General features: G+C 35.0%; 1 protein-coding gene across 1 annotated transcript; it reads right to left on the bottom strand.

Moving 5' to 3' along the window:
• Nucleotides 1-6: 6 nt before the first annotated feature.
• LOC123316484 lies at nt 7-19237 on the bottom strand. Its single transcript, XM_044902579.1, has 6 exons — nt 18992-19237; nt 18786-18935; nt 12838-12968; nt 12530-12785; nt 7873-8229; nt 7-315 (listed from the first exon to the last, which is right to left on the bottom strand). The coding sequence occupies exons 1-6, from the start codon at nt 19080-19082 to the stop codon at nt 176-178; spliced, it is 1125 nt and encodes a 374-aa protein (XP_044758514.1). The 5' UTR covers nt 19083-19237; the 3' UTR covers nt 7-175.
• Nucleotides 19238-19711: the final 474 nt, after the last annotated feature.

Here is a 19711-nt window from a genome sequence, read left to right as displayed (position 1 = left end):
AAAGAATGTTCTTATTCGGTTTATTTATTCTTTCAATTATCACACACCAAAATATTCACCTCATACCTAGTTTAATTTTAACGGTGTTTGTGAGGCCTGTAACCTGTAATGAAAACCTACATAACTATAATAACAAAAATGGAACACAATATTTTGCTTCATCAAGATGAGAATATTATCTCATGATGGCTGTGTCTGCAGTGCAGAGTCTCTGTCTGTAGTTCAAACAGAAACCGACATTTCCTACATCTGGACCTAGAGTGCTTGTTTCATTTCCATTGGTGACAACTGTGAGTACGAAGGGTTTGGAATAAGCTGTAAAATGAAAAGCCACTTATAATTATATTTTATCAATACCTGATTTGTTATTTACATAACTCATTAATTTTGTTCTGAATTTTTATTTACAATAATAAGTTTTGATATATCTTATGAACAATAACTGAATATTGTCTTTTTTTATTTATACTTGAACTTAAAGGTTGGAAAATATTCATTTTCTTAAAATCCCTTGGATGTTTGGAAAAATCCCTGCATAGGTTTTGATAAAATCTCAAAGCGTGTGATACCCTATTTGAGAATACTTTTGGCCTTTATGCATCGTAGGCACATTTTAAGAGTATTTTCTACACGGTGATGTAAAAAAAATAAATCTCGAAGTAGTTCTTTCGTCTTCAGAATTCATTCTGTCAAGATGAGAATTGGTTGCCATGTTCCTGCGAAAGTTGTAGGTACCCCATCTGAAGGAAAATTCTAGAGGTACACTTTTTTTTTAAAATTTGATGCTATTTATTTTCCAGGTCCTACGATTTGTGCAAAATTCTGCGAAAGTCTTTGTATCTGTAGACGATATGGATTTAAGTACTATTCCTATAATATGTACAGGGTGTATTTAAAGGTGAGGCTTTTTTAAACAGGAGGTCGAACTGGCCAAAATAAAGCGTTTCACAAAAAATCACCTACCTTTACAAAAGTTTCAAAATAACAAAGTTGAAATACCGAAATAGATCCTAATACGACCCTAGATCATTTTTCATTTGAATTATTTCAAAGCAATGGGAATAAACATATCTCGTGGACTCACGACTCAACCATAATAAGGTTTCGTTTAGGATAGTGGCCCGTTCGATTTTTACGTTGACATGAAAATGTAAACTTAGGATTGCCGAATTTTTCTCATTGTTTAGTGATTCAAACGATTCCATGGAATGACTCATTTCGATGCCCACTGACGGAAAAATACTTAGGACCAACTTTAAAGAAATAGAATATTAATTCAAAATCTCACCAATAAAATTCCTCCGAATTATTCACAAATTTTTTCGCAATGGTCATCACAATCTTCTTGTTCGAACCCCCACAATTCTCGCAAAAATGGGGTGAACTAGGGTAGGAACCTAATAATAATGGCACTTTGTCTCTATAAGCACTTCAATACACTGTCTAAATTTTCTACAGTGTTTTCACCCCAAATTGCACGATACAACAATTTTTTGAAGTGCCACTAATCAGATATACTCGGATGTACCGAACCATTCTTGTCCAGCCATATGTTGTATGTTTCGTTCCGTTTTTCCGATGCCGGAGTCATCTTCCACAGTCCCGTACTTGAAGTTTAATGAAATTTTATCGAAATTAGAGGGGCTTTCGCTTAGCCATCTCGAATGTCTTATATAGACAATTTTCGGTGAAATTACTTATTTTGATGACTCATCCTATCATCTGTGAAAAAAGGCTCACTTTTGAAAACACCCTGTATATATTCACACTGAGAGGTAAAAATAACGCACAAATTCCTAACATACAAATTTTCAGCATAAACATCTAAGGGCTAATTTCACCAAAAGGTGATTTATGGCCGTATGCACCGTTTGATTGAACGTAGCTTAAGCTCTAAAACGACGTTTAAGCATAGAATCTCTATGGAGAAAAAGGATGTTTAAGGAATTAATCTCGTTTAATGAAACGGTGCATATGGCCATAACTCTGCTTCACTTAAACTCAGATTAAAATTCAACGAACTCTTTCTAACATTGACATCTGCCTTGTATATGAAGTGAAGTAAGGAGGCTAATGTTTTCTGGTGTAAGATAAGTGAACGGTGAGTAAAGTTTTGAGTTCAATAACCATAAAAGACCTAGTTATAGCAATGTGAACTAAAAATTGAAAAATCTTTCACAGTGCAATTATTCGAATGTGAAAAAGAGTAAGTGTTATACCATACAGTGTGGTCCAACGCAAACTTAACACCTCGATTTTCCGGATTTAAATTTAAAAATGTGGAAAATCGCTCGAATCGTCTGAGCTGTTTGCGATAACATAGATCGTATCCAGCATAGATAAACTTAACTGTTCAATTAGTCTGTGGTATCCAGTACCATCTGACCCTAAAATTCCGCTTCAAAATTTTCTTCGATGACGAAATGACAGGTAAAATAGTGGAAAAGTACTAACTTTCATGATTATTGTTTATTAACTGCTAGAAATGGGCACCATTAAATTCCATGCAATAATATAAGTTTTGCTGAAAACGTTCGTACTCCGTACATTACTTAATATTCCTGGTGTAATTTGACGGCATTCATTAATGATCCGAGTTCGTAAATTATCCAGTGACTCAAGCTGGGTAGCGTAAATCTTGGATTTCAGGTGACCCCACAGAAAAAAGTCCAGTGGAGGCAGATCAGGCGATCTGGGTGGCCAGTCAATATGTCCCCTTCTTCAAATCCAGGCGTGAGGAAAATTTTGATCTATGACCTGACGCACCGGTTGAACGAAATGAGGTGGTGCGCCATCTTGTTGGAAAATGATCGTTTGATGGTCTTCCGCAGTCTCCACTTTTGGACAAGGGCTGGATAATTAGCGTTCTCCAATAGATCTGAATACATTTGGACAGTGATATTACCGGATGGGTATATAAAATTAGGGCCGATTATGTGATTTCCATAAATACACTGCACAAAAAAATTAACGCACATTCTGAAAATCTCAATTTTAATGAAAGTTAACTCTACATTGACTTTATAACTTATTTTTTATGTTCTCTCGGGAAGGTTTTGAACGAAACAAGACACATCATTAAATGGAAGAAAAATTCAGGATTTCACCGAATCTTATGTGAAAGAAGAGAAACGAACAATTTTGAAAATACTGAAATGCTGATAAGTGATTTAATACTTGGTATTTCCACCACTTGCGTTAATTACAGCTCGGCAACGACGGTTCATACTCAAAATGATCTTGAAATGTTCTGATCTAATCCTTCCCAGATTTCTCCGAGTTGGATTCCTAAGTCATTAAGAGTAGCTGGATGATTTTCTGAACTTCTCAGCCTTCTATTGAGGTTGTCCCAAACCTGCTCAATCGGATTGAGATCTGGACTTCTTGCTGGCCATTCCATTCGAGAGACTTCAACCTCTTCAAGGTACTCCTGAACGATGCGCGCACGATGGGGTCTCGCATTATCGTCCATAAAAATGAAATTTTCACCAATGTTTGGGGCAAATGGCACTATACATGCTCTTCAAGAATGTTCGAATACCTGGTTTCGGGGGAGGATCGATTATGGTATGGGGTGGAACATCTTTGACTGCTCGCACAGACCTAGTGGTCGTTGATTCATAGCTCCATTATCAACGAACACTAGGTCTGTGCGAGCAGTCAAAGATGTTCCACCCCATACCATAATCGATCCTCCCCCGAAACCAGAAGTATTCAGGAAATTGCACTGAGCATATCTTTCATGTGGACGTCTGTATACAAGGGAACGTCGATCACAATGGTAGAGGCAGAATCTAGACTCATCTGTGAAGAGAACTCTTTCCCAATCGGCCCCTTCCCAATGGATATGCTCTCTCGCAAAATCCAAACGCGCCCTTCGATGGGCTGGGGTAAGAGCTGGGCCTCTTGCCTCGACACGAGGCCTTAAATCATATTCTCTGAGGCGATTTCTTATTGTCTGAGTGCTAATTTGCACCTCATGAGTTTGCTCAAGCTGAATTTGAAGGAGGCGAGCGGTTGCAAACCGTTGTCTCAACGAAGAAACTCTCAAGTAACGTTCTTGAATGGCAGTTGTTACCCGTGGTCTACCCTGTCCTGGTCTTCGGATATTCATACCAGTCTCCCTGATTCGCTGCAACATTCTGGACACACTTGTATGGGAAACTCCAAACCTTTCTGCAATTCTTGTGTATGTCCACCCTTCTTCTCGCAAAACTACCGCTTGGGCACATTCCTCTTGGGTCAAATTGCGTGTTTCGCGTTGCATAGCGATCGAGTGCAGAAAATCAAACGAAAGAAAAACTATTGATCACTAGAATTGATCGAGAACAACTGATTTTAGAATGGAGCCAATACATTCAAAATCTGATAATATCATCTTTTTTATTCCTGCTGGGAAAAAACATCTGTATTGAAGAAAACCGTTGAAAGTGGATAACATATGCATGCATAATTCTGATAAAAATAATTATCATTGAGAACACCTTCAGTTGTAGAATAAATTTGAGATTTCCATAATGTGCGTTAATTTTTTTGCGTAGTGTACCTGCCCAAACATTGAATTTTTGGCAAGGCTGAGTATACAACTCACGAAATAATCTCGGATTTTCATCTGACCAATACCGACAGTTATGTCGGTTAACAATGCCATTAAGGAGAAGGGGAAGGTAATTCCTCAAGAATCTCCATTCTAAAACGGCATTCACTAGTTTTTATAATTCACGCTTTCATTACGTTCCATTTACGTAAAGACTTGATTATTTTAAATTTTAAGTTAAAGGCCGTCTTGATGTCACTCCGCATCTTAGTTTTCAATTTAGTTGGTTTTTTAGGATGAACATAATGTTGAATAGTGTCTATAAAGCTTGTCTTCACAATCATTTATCGACGGTTTTTCAAACATGAATATTTAGATAAAAATAGCAGCAAGGTGACATCGGCGGTCCATTTCTTTATATACCTATTGCAAAAATGTTCATTGTTATACAGGCTGTCCCAAAACTAGAGAATCAAACGTCACACCACGATAGAGTAGACCAAATACTATCGAATAACACCAACATTAGTTCAGCAAAAATGTACTGTTTCCAAAATAATTAGAATTTTATGAAAATTGCCAAAATTGCCGATTTCCGAACTACTTTTTTTTCAATCACAGGGCCAGTTTTTGATTAATTATAGACTATTGTATAATCACCCTTAATTGAAATTATTCCAAGTATTTGATCGAAAAATAATAAATATGAATATAAACAATTTTCTTTTAATAATTTTTCTTATTCACAGTAAACCCCATCTAGTTTATGCAGAAAAAAAATTGTTTTAATGTACTTTTACTGAGATTTTCGATAAATTATTTAGAATAATCTTAATTGCGGATAATACAATAATCTAGGATTAATATGGGCGAAAACACCAACCTTAATCCGAAATTGGCCCTAATTTCATAAAATTCTAAATATTTTGGAAACGGTACATTTTCGATGAACTAATGTTGGTGTCATTCGATATTAATTGGTAGACTGCATCGTGGTGTGACGTTTGATTCACTAGTTTTGAGACACCCTATACAGGGATATTCAAAACTATTGGGACATAGGCTAAGGGAGAATTGTTTGGACCAAAATATGGCGATAGGACCAAATATACCTCGATTAAATATTGCTGTGGAAAAATGTAGAGGGCGTAAAATTTGAATTTTCTATGAGGGGACGGAATAATATTTTCTTCGAAGTTCGAAAGTCCTTCATTAAAAGAATTAGAAAAGGCATAGAAGAACATTTAATTTAAGTTCATTCTTTTTATGTTACATTGTTTTTAATTATCATTATCGTCGAAATATATAAATAAAATAAATAAATCGTTAGTTCAAATCCCCTTCCGATGCTTTGAACTGTTCAATTGTGTTTTTCTTAAAAACGGATGAAATAATATACAGTGAAATTATTAGCAAAAAACGAAAGAAAAAAATCAACTTTAACGCCCTCTATCTTTTTCCACAGCAATATTTTATTGAGGTATATTTGGTCATATCGCCATATTTTGGTCCAAAAGGTCTGCCCTTAGCCTATGTCCCAATAGTTATGAATCAACCTGTGTATGCCAAAATTACGATGAAATTTAGGAATAACTGGAAATTATTCAATATTCCTAATATTTCGAGAGAATTGACAGGTGACACAGTTCGTAATTCAGGCTATTGCTCAAAGATGGCACATTTCTGTATTTCGGGTAGCATCCGTGAAGCAACCCATGTTCGATCGTTTTGATCTCGAACCGTATTTACTATCAAAGAGTTGATATTCTTTGGCACGACTGCCCCTTAAGGTGAAATGAACACTCGTCCGCAAAACAGATATCGAATATATAGTTTTGATTACCCTTAATCATTTCAGTGAGTACTAAAAAAAATGGAGTTGATTGGTATCACCCTCATTCAGTTCCTGAACCAATCGTATCATATAGGGATGGAATTTATGTTGTTTAAGGATTCTCATGATTGTTGTGCGTGGAACACCAGAAACATCACATAATTTCCTGGTACTAAAGGTCAGATCCATTGCTACATAACCTAAGGCAGCCACGTCCCTCGCTTCGTCTCTTTCATGCAACCTCTATTTGTTTTCGAGGGAACGAGTGACGTCCAATTTGGCAAACAGTTGCACAAGGTAAGCAGCGGATACATTTTTTCCAGGATGTCGTTCGTTAAATAGAGCCGCTGTTGTGCGCGCAGAGTCGTTATATCTCAAGAATAATTTCATCATTTCCACCCTTTCTTCTACAGAAAACGGCATTTTGATTCTACCACAAATTTACAATCGATTTGACACACTTGTAACGTTCATAAAAGTTCACAATAGACTAAGATAAATCAAAAACACGGTGCTCTACTTTTCTGGAAAAAAAATTCATACTTTTTCGGAAAAAAAAAGTAACAACATAACTACTAAATACCTTCGAAATGTGGATACGAATAATATTCTCGAGATAAATTCCACATTGCCCCTTTCACTGTTTTTGATGTTCTTTCATTATCGATGGATACTGGATACGATCTTCAATCACACACCTCTCATCCCTATTCAAAATTAAGGGGTGGTGCTCACCACCGATAGGGTTCGGAAGTTACGGGGATGAAAAAAGCTGAAATGTTGTCTCCCTCGAATCATAAATTGACGGGTTCGAGAGATTTTTCACATTTTCATTTTGAAGCCGGAAAATTGAGGTGTTAAGTTTTCGTTGGACCACCCTGTAATTAAAATACTTGTCCATGGAGGTTGAGGGAGAATATAAAATTACAAAATAGGAAAAATATGTGTTAAATCTGGCAACGCCTCCCCTATTGACAACTTTGCGCACCTCAGAGTTGGTGGGGTTCTGTCAGTACCGAAAAGTCGAGAAAGTTTAGAAACGAGTGGGGATGAAGGGATAAAATGAGCGGATTCGGACAGAAAGGGCCTCTTCCACATTACGACGAAGACGAGTGAGTACCTTTTTGAAATAGATTTAACTGTATATTTCTTGTGTGTGAATAAAAATCTAGACTGTAGTGAAAGTGCTCATCTCTCTTTTACCAACCCACAAAATTACCTGTCCGAGATCGAATATTCCTATAAATTCCTATTTCGAAATTCAACAATATGCATCTCACTTATTCATTAGTTTCAGGTGTTTAAGAGTGTAGTGCAGTAGAAGAATAATGGTCCATTTTAAAAATTATTTGAAAATTATGAAAAAAATTTAGAATGAGATAAATAATAAGAGAACATTGGTATTATAGGTTAGTAATTAGCATTCTGAACTTCCAAAGTAAACTGTTCAAAATTATTCACCAAAATGTGTTGATTCCTACGAAAAAATAGAAGAACTTACTTATCACTGTGGGAAATCGATTTCCACATATCCTATCTGATGGAGCTGCAGTTCCATTAGGAAAAAAAGGGTTGGGTATAACTACAAAGTCAGCGTCACAATCTTCTCCAAATAATGGTCTTGGAGGATTTAAAGCAGCATCATTATCTGAAACTATGAACGACGAATCCGAGCAGGCACTCCATTCAATCGAACAATAGCCTGGACTCATTGCAACACAAATTCCATAGTTCTCGTTGACCAGTTCTCTTGTGCCTAGAAGATTAGTTGCTGGGTTTATCGCCGTCGAAGCGCCGTAGTTGAAACTGGTGACGGTACCCGAAAGTGCCGTATAATACATCAAACAGCCTGCTGGAGCTAAAATAACGTCACGAATATTGGTAACAAACAAGCATAAACCTCATGGACATAATACGTACTAGAATTGTAAATAATATAGAATGATCACGCCTAAACGTGAAGGCAATGAATACATAAGAGAAAATATGGGACATATGCTATTGTCTTCATCTGGAGGGTATTGAATCAGACACCGTTTCATACTGGGTGGCGCTCTTGGTAACTGTATAGTACTCAGTAGCGCTTGCCAGTATTGAATAAGGGTTCATGAATTCCAAACGTTCTCCATCAGAGAAAAAAGCTATGTTGCTCTGATGAGGTCAAATATAGAAAACGTCGGGATAGAAATTGCAAACGGTCCAAAAATTATGTCGATCTATAATAAACCTTCCAATAAATTCAGAGAAAGTTGCCTAGAGAACCTACTCTCAACTAACAACACCCTAATTGCTGGGGACTTCAACGCCCGCTTTAATTGTCATGCTAACAATGCCAACGGCCGAACCCTCCTGAAATTTTTGGAAAAGAATGACGAATGTGCCCTTCACCAGTCGTCTAGTCCTACTCACTTTCCCTACAATAACACCACCCCTACAACAATAGATCTTTTGCTAGCTAAATCCTACCCCAACATTAGTGACCTTCAGTCTTTACCCGAACTTCCCTCAAACCACAATGTAATAATATTCAACATACGAGGAAACTTCAGAGACAAAACGACAAAGAAAATCTACGATTATTCGACCACAGATTGGAAAGAATATCGTAGAATTCTGAACAGTAAAATCGTCATTAATAACCACATAGATTCAGTTGAAGTCTTAGAGCAGGAATTATCAAAATTCTCGGAAACTCTCATTTACGCAAGGAACAGAACGACTAAAATCAAATCAACACATCCCTATACAGAATCACTACCTGCTGAAATAATAAATTTGATTAAATCTAGAAACAGAATACGTAAGCACTGGCAAAATTTTCGTGATCCTCAAGATAAAATAAATTCCGACATTCTTAATGCAAAAATCAAAAATGAAATAAAAATTTTTAAAAATCAAAAATGGGAGAATACTTTGAAAAACTTGAAACCAGCAGACGGTTCCTTGTGGAAAATGACGAAGCTCCTGAGAAAAACCCCTAATGATATTCCTACTCTTACCCATAATTCAACTGACTATGTTACAGACGAACAAAAAGCTGAATTACTGGCCAGCACCTTTGAAAAAATTCATGACATAGGTCAGACGGACAGTGATTCGGATCGTACAATCATGTCAACAGTCTCTGAATTCCTGAGTCTAACATCTGATAGAAATGAAACTAATAAATACCTCACTAACCCCACGGAAATAAAAAATCTGATCAGAACACTCCGTCCCAACAAAGCCGCGGGACTAGACGAAATCGACAACAAATTGATCAAGAACCTATCAAAAAAATCCATCGTGCAGTTGACATATATCATTAACTCTATGATCCAACTCAACCATTGGCCTAATTCTTGGGAAACAGCACTAATCATACCAATTGCTAAAAACGGCAAGGAAAAACACCTTTCAACCAACTATAGACCGATCAGTTTGTTGTCGACCGTGAGCAAATTAACAGAGAAGGTTATATTAAGAATCCTAACCCAAACTTTGAAAAAATCATCATTTGATGACCCATTTCAATTCGGATTCAAAGAGAAACACAGCTCTACCCACCAACTCACTAGAATAATAACAGATACAATCAAAGCTTTCAATAAAAATCAAACAACTGCAATGCTGCTGCTCGACATTGAAAAAGCATTCGACAGAGTTTGGATACAAGGCTTGCTTTACAAAATGATTAAATTGAAACTACCATCTTTCATAATAAAATTAATCAGTTCATACCTTACAAACAGAAAATTCATGGTTAAACTTAATAGCTCCTTCTCTGAACAAAAAACAATTAAAGCGGGCGTACCACAAGGTTCGGTACTCGGACCTAAACTTTTCAATATTTATATTCATGATATTCCCAACTTCCCCAACACAAAAAGAGCCTTATTTGCGGACGACACTGCGATATATGCTCATTCTTTTAGCGCCACTGTAGCAACTAAACTACTCCAATATTACGTGAACATGCTCATGAATTATTACAAAACCTGGAAAATTCATGTAAATGAAAAAAAAACGGAAATGATAATATTCAGCCGAAAAATAAATGACACGAAAATACCATTCCCACTCAAAATAAACAACGAACCAGTCATCCAAAAGCACTCAGTAAAATACCTGGGAATGGAGCTAGACTCTAGGCTGAATTTCAAAAAACATATAGAAAAAAGAATGGGAAAAGCATATGCCGCAAAAAAAATCCTTCATCCCCTGTTGCGTAAAAATAGTGATTTAAATTTTCAAAACAAAAAACTTATATATACAACCCTTATCCGACCATTAATAACATACGCCGCACCAGCGTGGTGCCACTTGAAACCTCGACCCATGAGCCCGCTACAAACATTTCAAAACAAAGTACTCAGACAAATTTTGAATAAAAATATTCTCACAAGAATCTCTGAACTGCATGACCCATCAGAAATCGAAATGGTTAAAGATCATATCAATAACATATCTTCGAAGTTCTATGAAAAATCTCGTTATGTAAGCGATCCTGTCAATAAAATCACCTCAACACGGTTCAACAACAAAAATCCAAACGATAAGCACGTGCTCCCTTATGAGCATCTTGTCATATACAATAAGGTATTTGTACCTTACAATCAGGATCGATCTTAAACGTCCTAAGATGAATCAAACTATCTGATTTCCTTCAGATACTGAATAAGGATATCCTTATTAACCCAATCGAACATATGAGTTTTTCGCATACAAAAACTTCCTAAAAGATTTCATGCCATAGCATGTAATGTATTAGGAAAGGATTGCCTTTGGCAATTCTAGCTATCCATTCACTTAAGCAGGTTTTTTTTTTATTTTCCTGCCAACATCAATTCAAATGATTTAAAAATATGACTAACTAGAAAGCAATCCTGTGTAATATCTTTTTACAAGGCTACCAGCCACAATTCTCAGAAAAATAGGTGAACATTTATTTATTTGTAGGAACTATACATTGTATATTATAATAGAGAACTGCATTGTAAATTTATTCTGTAAATATGTTAATAAAGATTTTGTGTATGTATGTATGTATGATGAGGTCAAATGAGAAAAAAAATGGTCAACATCTGTTTTTCTTCGATGGGGAGTACTCCATTTGGGGCCTTGACGATGGCAAATTGGCTAGTTCAATTCAGATCATAACAATTGTTGATATTCATATAAGCGGGTGGTATGCCTCTGAATTTATCCTTATTATAGTATTATAAATGTGAAAGTTTGTCTTCACATAATTCCTAAACAAGATGTCCAATTTCGATGGCACAGATTACTTTATCTGTAATCTGTATTCGATGGGAATTCCACTGTAATGTGGATGATTTATTCGAGTAGGTTTTCATGTAGAATTCATTCCTATATAAAAAAATGACAAAGAGGACAATCATGAACTACAATTTTGTAGAGCTCTGAAAGTCCGCCATGACTTTTGATGATAACCCAATATCAACAATTCAATCCAAAATGTTCCATTTAGAGATGTCTCTTGACTGGCATAGAGTAAGTTAATATAAAAACAAATGCGACTTTTATCTGCGGCATTCATTTCTGAGCTTTTTACAGCATAGTTTTCCAAGGGGACATATGACAGATCGAAGAAAATTTGGACGAGCAATGAAACCTACCGAGATCGCAGTGTCACATGACGGCTACTTCGAGCGAGGATCGAAAGGTTCGTGTTTCAATTATTGTTTTCTTCATCGTGAGGGTTTTCTTAACATGCTGTAATCAAGTTTATTTTTTTTAGTCAAAATCCACCTTTTTCCCATTTTCGTTCAATTCCATTTAAGGATCAGACATCGTTGGGCACCAGCCAAGGCCGTATGTCGAGTCCAAAGCCAAAGGTAATAAAACTAAATACTAAGTCCTCTTCGACTTCTACCACTGCTGGTAGTGCGATGATTCTTGTCTGGAGTGTAAACCAGTTCGGAGTATAAACCAGAGTGGTGAACAATTGTGCCTTTTCCCCATACTCTTTCAAGTATGAGTGTAAATGAAATGCTTTCTAATTATTATTTTCAAAACCTTCTTAAATGGAAATTTAAACATATTCTATTTGATACTGTTGGCAGGAAAATATGATAAGTATTTCAGAATTTTTCAGTTACTGGATGATTCTGTGTGAATTTTTGTGTTTATTTTCATACATTATTTGAAAATATTACCTCTTGTCGGGCAAGAACAGGCAATCTGTGTAACCTTATAGTTCCAATTTCTGCCTATGTTCAAACCGTCCAATGTTGAAGTTATCAGGTCAATGCTGCTATTACCGTTAAAATCCAGATAAATATGTTGGCCAGTATTGTCCCCACATAGCACAGGAACAGGACCAGCTCCACCTGTAATGACCAAGGAATCGCTGTTACACACACCTATCGCATTCGGCTGGGCTAATGTGGAGGATAAGAAATCGATTCTAATCTGAAATGGAGAAATTTTAATTTTCTAGTTTAATAAAAAACAGATTTTTCACCTGGCAGATATCAGCATTGCACTTCTGCACTGTCATGACACATCTTCCTCCAGAAGTTACAGACGTTGGAAAATTGATGTTTGAGAAATAAGTGTTATTCAGGGATGATTGTTCACCACATGTGCGCTGTACTGAAAAAATATGAATTTTTCTGATCTTCTGATAAACATGAAATTTATCATCAGAAGCATGAAGATATAGGTTTTCGGTTATGAAAACTGTCGAGCTTCCAGCACTATTAATTTCGAATCTAATATTCAAGAAGCACAATCCAGAAAATATTCAAAGTAGTGATACTGATATTTACAATACAATTTTTGAATTCCGAACTCAAAATTTTAAATTAAAAAATCCGGATAATCTGCATAAAAATCATCTATAACACCCTATAAAATGGATCGATTCGAGCGGCTTATAGCTTTAAGATCGTCTATAAAAAAGGGAAAAACTATGAATTTTCAAAATGTGGCAACAATGCTTTTAAGCTGTTATAAACGTCCTCATTCATTTTTGTATAAAAAGCTCGAAGATGAATATAACTCAAATTTTTTGAAACAAAGTGCAATTCTTTAGTTATAAAGGTAACCTAGTTAGGTACCGTAGATTTGGATGACTTGGGACGATTGTTGAATTCAATTTGTCATATTTTCAAAACGGTGACCTATTTTTATCTGAAAAAGAGGTTCGAATATGCTTAATGACCCAAACTATTGATTAGGATATACATATACCATGCTTCAAAATTTGGATATAAATGTTGAAAAATATACTTGTCCCAACAAGTATATTTTATTTTCACCCACTTGGAGGCTTGGGAAACAAGTTGAAATCCGTTGATTTCTCAACTCTCAAATGAAATAGATGACTTGGAACGGTGTATAGTTTTGAAAAATTAGAATTTGTGATAGTATAGTTGAAATTCGGTAAGGAAATTAAATGATAAACCCCTATTGTCTATATTGCCTATATTGATAAGTCCCGTCTATATTGATGTCCTCCGTGCATGTCCGTGTGAAGAGTTGTTCTCTCGGTTCCACTACTTAATTTCATGTTTCTGAAATAAGAACCTCAGATGATTATTGAAAATTTGTACACACAAGAAGTTTGAAGTGGTGGTTACAGATTAGCGGAAAAATTGTCTGAAAAAAATCCTTTCATAGATACAAAATACTAATTAATTGATTAGTCGGTTTGTTTATATCAGAATCTTGTTGCCTGCATCTGTGTCGCTGATAAAATAGAATTGTAAAGCATACCACACACGCTTATAATTCTCAAGAAGAGGATGGCCGTGAATGCGGAATTGTCGAAGTTCCTGAGGAGTGAATTTGCACATCAGACTTCCACAATTAAAGAAGAACTAGCGAAGCTGAGGGAAGAAATCAAAGAAATTGGATTGAACACGGAATGGAGAATACATAATTGCGAAGGAAAAGTCAGTAAAGTTGAGAGTGAGCTACTTAAAATTAAGTAATTCTATTAGGGCCTGTACTTTCACGTACGAATAAATAAATTTATTCGCATTTATTAAGTCTTATTCGTAAGATTAGTAAAAATGCAGCCTTTTCACTTTCAGATAGTGTTATTCATCGAATAAATCTGTCATTGAAACTTAATTAGAAGAGTTTATTTGTCATAGATCGAATGTCGGTACGTCATTATTCGTTGAATAAAATTTATTCGAAGGTGAAAGTACCGGGCCTAAGAACAATATTATTGTAACCGGACTAGCACTAGACAACGCAGACCTAGTGCATTCCGTGATTGCTCAATTAAACTCCCTGCTGAATATAAACTTGGTTGAGCTAGAAGTGAATAACATATTCAGGCTCAATGAGAAGAAATCAGTGATAAAAATTGAATTTCTATCTCACCTAGCCAAATCAAAGGTGATTCAAAATAGGCTGAAACTCAAAGGTACTCGAGTCTTTATTAACGAGGACCTATATGCGAAGAGGATCGCAAAAATTTCAAATTCCTGAGGCAAAAATTGGCTGAAGCGAAAACTAATAAACAAAAAGCATTTATACGATCTGATTGTCTATACGTAAACGGTGAAAAGTACACCATCGAACAACTAAAAAGTTCAGAAGAGTCGGAGGAATCTCTGAATATCTCCAAAAATATAATTGAAAAACCCAATCCCTCAGATGAAAAAACCCAGGAATTGATCATCGTGCCTGATCATCCGACCCTCATAGCCTCTCACAAATCAACACTTATCGAGTCCGAACACATACATCAGGGAGAAGACACGAGGATAAATAAGAAAATTTCAATATCAAATCTAGTACTGAATAAAGCGAAAGACTTTGAAGAGCTTGGGAGAACGAGATCACATTCTTCAGGATCTTCAGGAATTGCGGGGAAGACTCAGAAGGCTGGTAACACGGGAACCAAAAGCAAGAGAGGTGGTTAACACAAGACTGGGAAGAAGATGAGCTATTTTTTGTTTGTTTTGTCTATTATTGCTCAAATAAAGTACCTAATTATCATTTATTTTTAAATTGGTTTTGGGTTTCTTTTGTTATGGTTTGTTCTTCTTAGTTTGAAATGGATCAGTTTCTGAGAGATTTCGATGAGATAACACATAAGACTGAATACTTGGAACCGAAGGGCGGTTGATTATATGGGTGAAAGAGATAACTTCAAGATAATACATAATAATATAAGCAGTATGGAAGAAAATTTTGATGAATTGAAGCTATTGCTGGGGAAGTATTCCGGAGATTTTCAAGTGATTGTATTGACAGAAACTTTCAGGGTACCGGACTTGGAACTTTTTCAGATAAAAGGATATTCATGTGTGTATAACAACGGGAACTACAATAGGAATGACGGCGTTATTGCTTACTTCAGAGAAGACATCCAATATAGTCACAAAATAATACCTGTAGGAGAACAAAATGTCATAGATTTGGATCATACTACCAAAGCAGACAGTAAAAATAACTGGAATATATCGTTCGCCGAAGGTATGTAAAAAAATTTGGAAATAAAATATCGGGAAATTGGACTATTTTGTAACTTTTATTTCTTAACTATGCCGACGTTTCGAGGAAGTTTACCTCTTTCTCAAGGCTAGTCAATTAGTTAAAAGTTGAAGTCATATAAATTATTAAAAAGTAGAGTTAAGGAAGCATCAATCGTGCGATACATTTGGAGTGAAACCAGTGAACTTCCACGAAACGTCGGCATAGTTAAGAAATAAAAGTTACAAAATAGTCCAATTTCGCGATATTTTATTTCCAAATCTAAAGAAATGGACGTTAACGCATCAAAGTATGTAAAAAAAAGTTTCAATAGAGAGTTGCTCAGCTACATCGAAGGAACTAGATCATGCGATTACCATGTAATTGTGGGCGATATCAACATTAATATTTTAGAGAATGATGAAAATATTGAAGAATATATGAACATGTTAAGTTCTTTTGGATTTAAATCCTACATAAACGATGTGACCAGTGGTAGTTGCTTGGATCACTTCTTCCTGAACTGTCATCATCATATAATAGATCAGAATAGAGGATACATTATCCCGTACGGATATAACAGATCATTATACAACTTTATTAAGTCTTGATTTTAAAAATACTGTTTCAAAACATATATGAATTATCCTGAATTGAGAAATGAACTAAATCTAGTCAACTGGAACGAGCTCATCAGGGAAGGAGATGTGAATTCTTTCACGGAAGATTTTATCGATATAATAAGGCGATACACAGAACACTCAACGAAAATAAAACTTACAAACAGAAAAGCAGGTAAAGAAAAATGGATCACTAATGGTCTTCTGACGGCAATAAATAAAAAAAATAGGTTATACAAAACATTGTACAAAGAACTGATGAAAGACCAATCTAATATCCCACGTATCCGGAAAAAAAAATTAAGCATGCACAAAGTGAAACACATGTACAGGACTCTACATGCAGGACTCATAAAAAAACGCGCTTTTACTCTCCTGAATTCGTTAATTTTTCCTGTCAATTCAAACGTTCTGGTCACGTCAAACTCAACAGGAATTAATTGTTAAACTAACTGAAAAGATGCTACACAATCTTATAAGTTGGTCCCTTCACTCATAAATGGTAAGAAACAAAGAAATCTGCAAGGGGGTAATTGTCGGAAGTTACAGGACTGTCCCAAGTCACCCGAATCTACCGGTATAGAGATCGAGGTCTTTAAAACTACAGAAAATAGGTATTAAGGTATTTAAAGGTAAGGCTTTTTTTAACAGAAGGTATATATCTGGTCAACATAAAGCGCTTCACGAAAAATCTCTTACATATATAAAACTTAAAAAAACGACAAAGTTAAGAAAAATTAAAAAATTTTACACTCAAATAGACGATCCTAGATCATTTGTGTTTCGTTTAGAATATTGATCGATTTTTTTGTTGAAATGAATTCAAGGAAATTTGGTCGAAATTGCGGGGGTTATAGCTCCACCATCTTGAATATTTTATACGCAGGCAATTTTTAATGAAATAACTTATTTTGATGACTCTTCTTCCTTCCTTAAAAAAAAACCTCACCTTTAAAAACAACTTTTAAAATTGCTTTGAATGATCTAGGAACTATCATCATTACTCTCCGTCTCTTTCCTAAAAATTCATTTAGTTGCTTGTTTATAATAGTTTATTTTCTTTCGGTATTGAATAATACAGTTTACTTTCAACCACTAGGTTGAACTACTATAGTGATACTATTATATTGTAAGACAAGAAACACAAAAAAATAAAAAAATTTCGAATCTATATTTTTCAAGGAATGTTATGATTTTTCATTTTCACCTAATGCTGGTTTAAATTAATCCGAAACAGAGGATTTCATGTAATACTGAATGAATATCATCCAAAGAAAACTTTGTTCGAACCCCAACCGTGTAAGTACCTTTATACACATTTGAAATATATACAGGAAATGATTGCAGCAGTTCTTGAGAATTTTCGAACAATCCATACAAATTTCTAATGATGATTTTGAATTGAAATGTGTTTAACTTCCATTATTTTCATTATAAAAATAAAAATTCAAGGCAATCATTCTATTCTAGTTCTTCTCGAAAATATTATTTTTTATTTCATCGTTCATTTTAGGTTTCCTATTACAGGGTTTTCGGAGGTTGAAATTCGACATTTCACTAAGCAAATTTTTCGTTTCCATGACTTCACTCTAAATGGTTTTCTTTTTGTTCGAAAAAAAATTAAAAACAAGAATGAGTTTTTTTCGATTAATTTTCAGGTTTTGTTGGTAATTTGTGAATCCAAATGTTGTAGGTAATATAATCATCTTCAATTTTTTCATTTTATTTGAATTTTTTTGATACAATATCGTATCGTATATCTGCATCATAAACCCTCAACAGTGAACTCAATGAGTTCACTTCTCCTGACTCTCCCAGTTCCCTCCATTAATTATTTTCCACCCATGATTTTTAATTAATTTTCTGAGTTGCCATATACTTATTGCTAATAGTTCCTCTTAAATTCATGAGGAAAAATGAAAATCACATTGTTTATTGCTCTTCTCAAATACTTAATGATATGTGAACGGAAAAACGAATTACAGGGTGTTTTCTTTCCAAGTTTCTAAAAATATTATGGGTCCATTTATTGGGATGTCTATATAAATTATTAGAAATAAGGGCGGATGAAGCTTTTTTCGGGGGGGGGGTCAATTGACCGTCATTTTTGAATGAAAGTAGCTTAACACATAATATATATCGAATATGAAAAGAAAATATTGGATGTTACCTAAAATATGACTATGAAAATAAATGACCGAAATTGAGATACCTTATATCTTGATAATGCAACTTCTATATGACTTGTAAAAAATGGTATATTCGGAATCCTTGTTCTCTATCCCCTGTTAAATGCCCAGTAAAATATAAAAATAATAAAAAATATGCTTCCCAAAAATTATGTTTTGAAACTTACTGACGCAGCAGGAGCCTATATTTTGAGCGCATCCACCAGAAGAAAAGCCGTCAGCACGTCGACACTGAAGCCTTGTATAACAAGTCCCTTCCAGACCATTCAGACCTGTACAGACACTATTAGCTATTCTCACAATACCTATCCCAAACCCTGAAAATAAATGTGAAAACCACATAATATCAATAATTTGTAAAATAAAAGGTTACATTTTGGTCCTCTTTCATTGGTAATTCTTGCACTATTCTGGATTATCGCAAACATTATGAACACCAGGATATTTCTAATTATATGGTCCATATTCTACTTTCCGAAATAAACAAGCACATTGTTAACAACCGTATTTATGCAATTTCTGAGCGCAAATTAGTGTGCACTAACGGTACAGTATATAAGTTTGCTAAATAACGCATTCAATAAACAAATTGTTTTACTTTGGGAACATAGTGAACAGCAATCTCTGTAAGATTTTGTCTATTGTATAGTAGAGAATCAATGAGTTATTTCACTTGAAATAGTAAGAATTCGAACAGCTTACGAATTTCTAAAAATGAGCCGCATGACGATCAGTAAAATACGCAGATATTCTCAGTTTTCACTGATGAATTGCGAACTGAAACAGAATAACTGAAACTTCTCCGGTATAAAGTGTACACTTATGGAAAAGTAGAGGTTGAAATTCTATGAAAACTGGAAATAATTGTCAATTTATGATGAAATGTCAATTTGTGTCCTCAGAGAGTAAAATTTAGGTTGAAAAGCAACTGTTTTGCCTATCAGCCTTTTCAAGCCAATATTTACTGCAAAATTATGAACGGCACACAAACTGGACTAATCGTCTTAGTATACATAATATAGTAGGAGTAATTCATTAATTTTCGAAGCTTTCATATTTCTCGGATTTCATCGACATTTATTGGTGAGGTATA

This window comes from Coccinella septempunctata, chromosome 1 (genome assembly GCF_907165205.1).
Source record: "Coccinella septempunctata chromosome 1, icCocSept1.1, whole genome shotgun sequence".
NCBI classification, from domain to species: domain Eukaryota; kingdom Metazoa; phylum Arthropoda; class Insecta; order Coleoptera; family Coccinellidae; genus Coccinella; species Coccinella septempunctata.
This window is presented reverse-complemented; position numbering and strand designations above follow the sequence as displayed.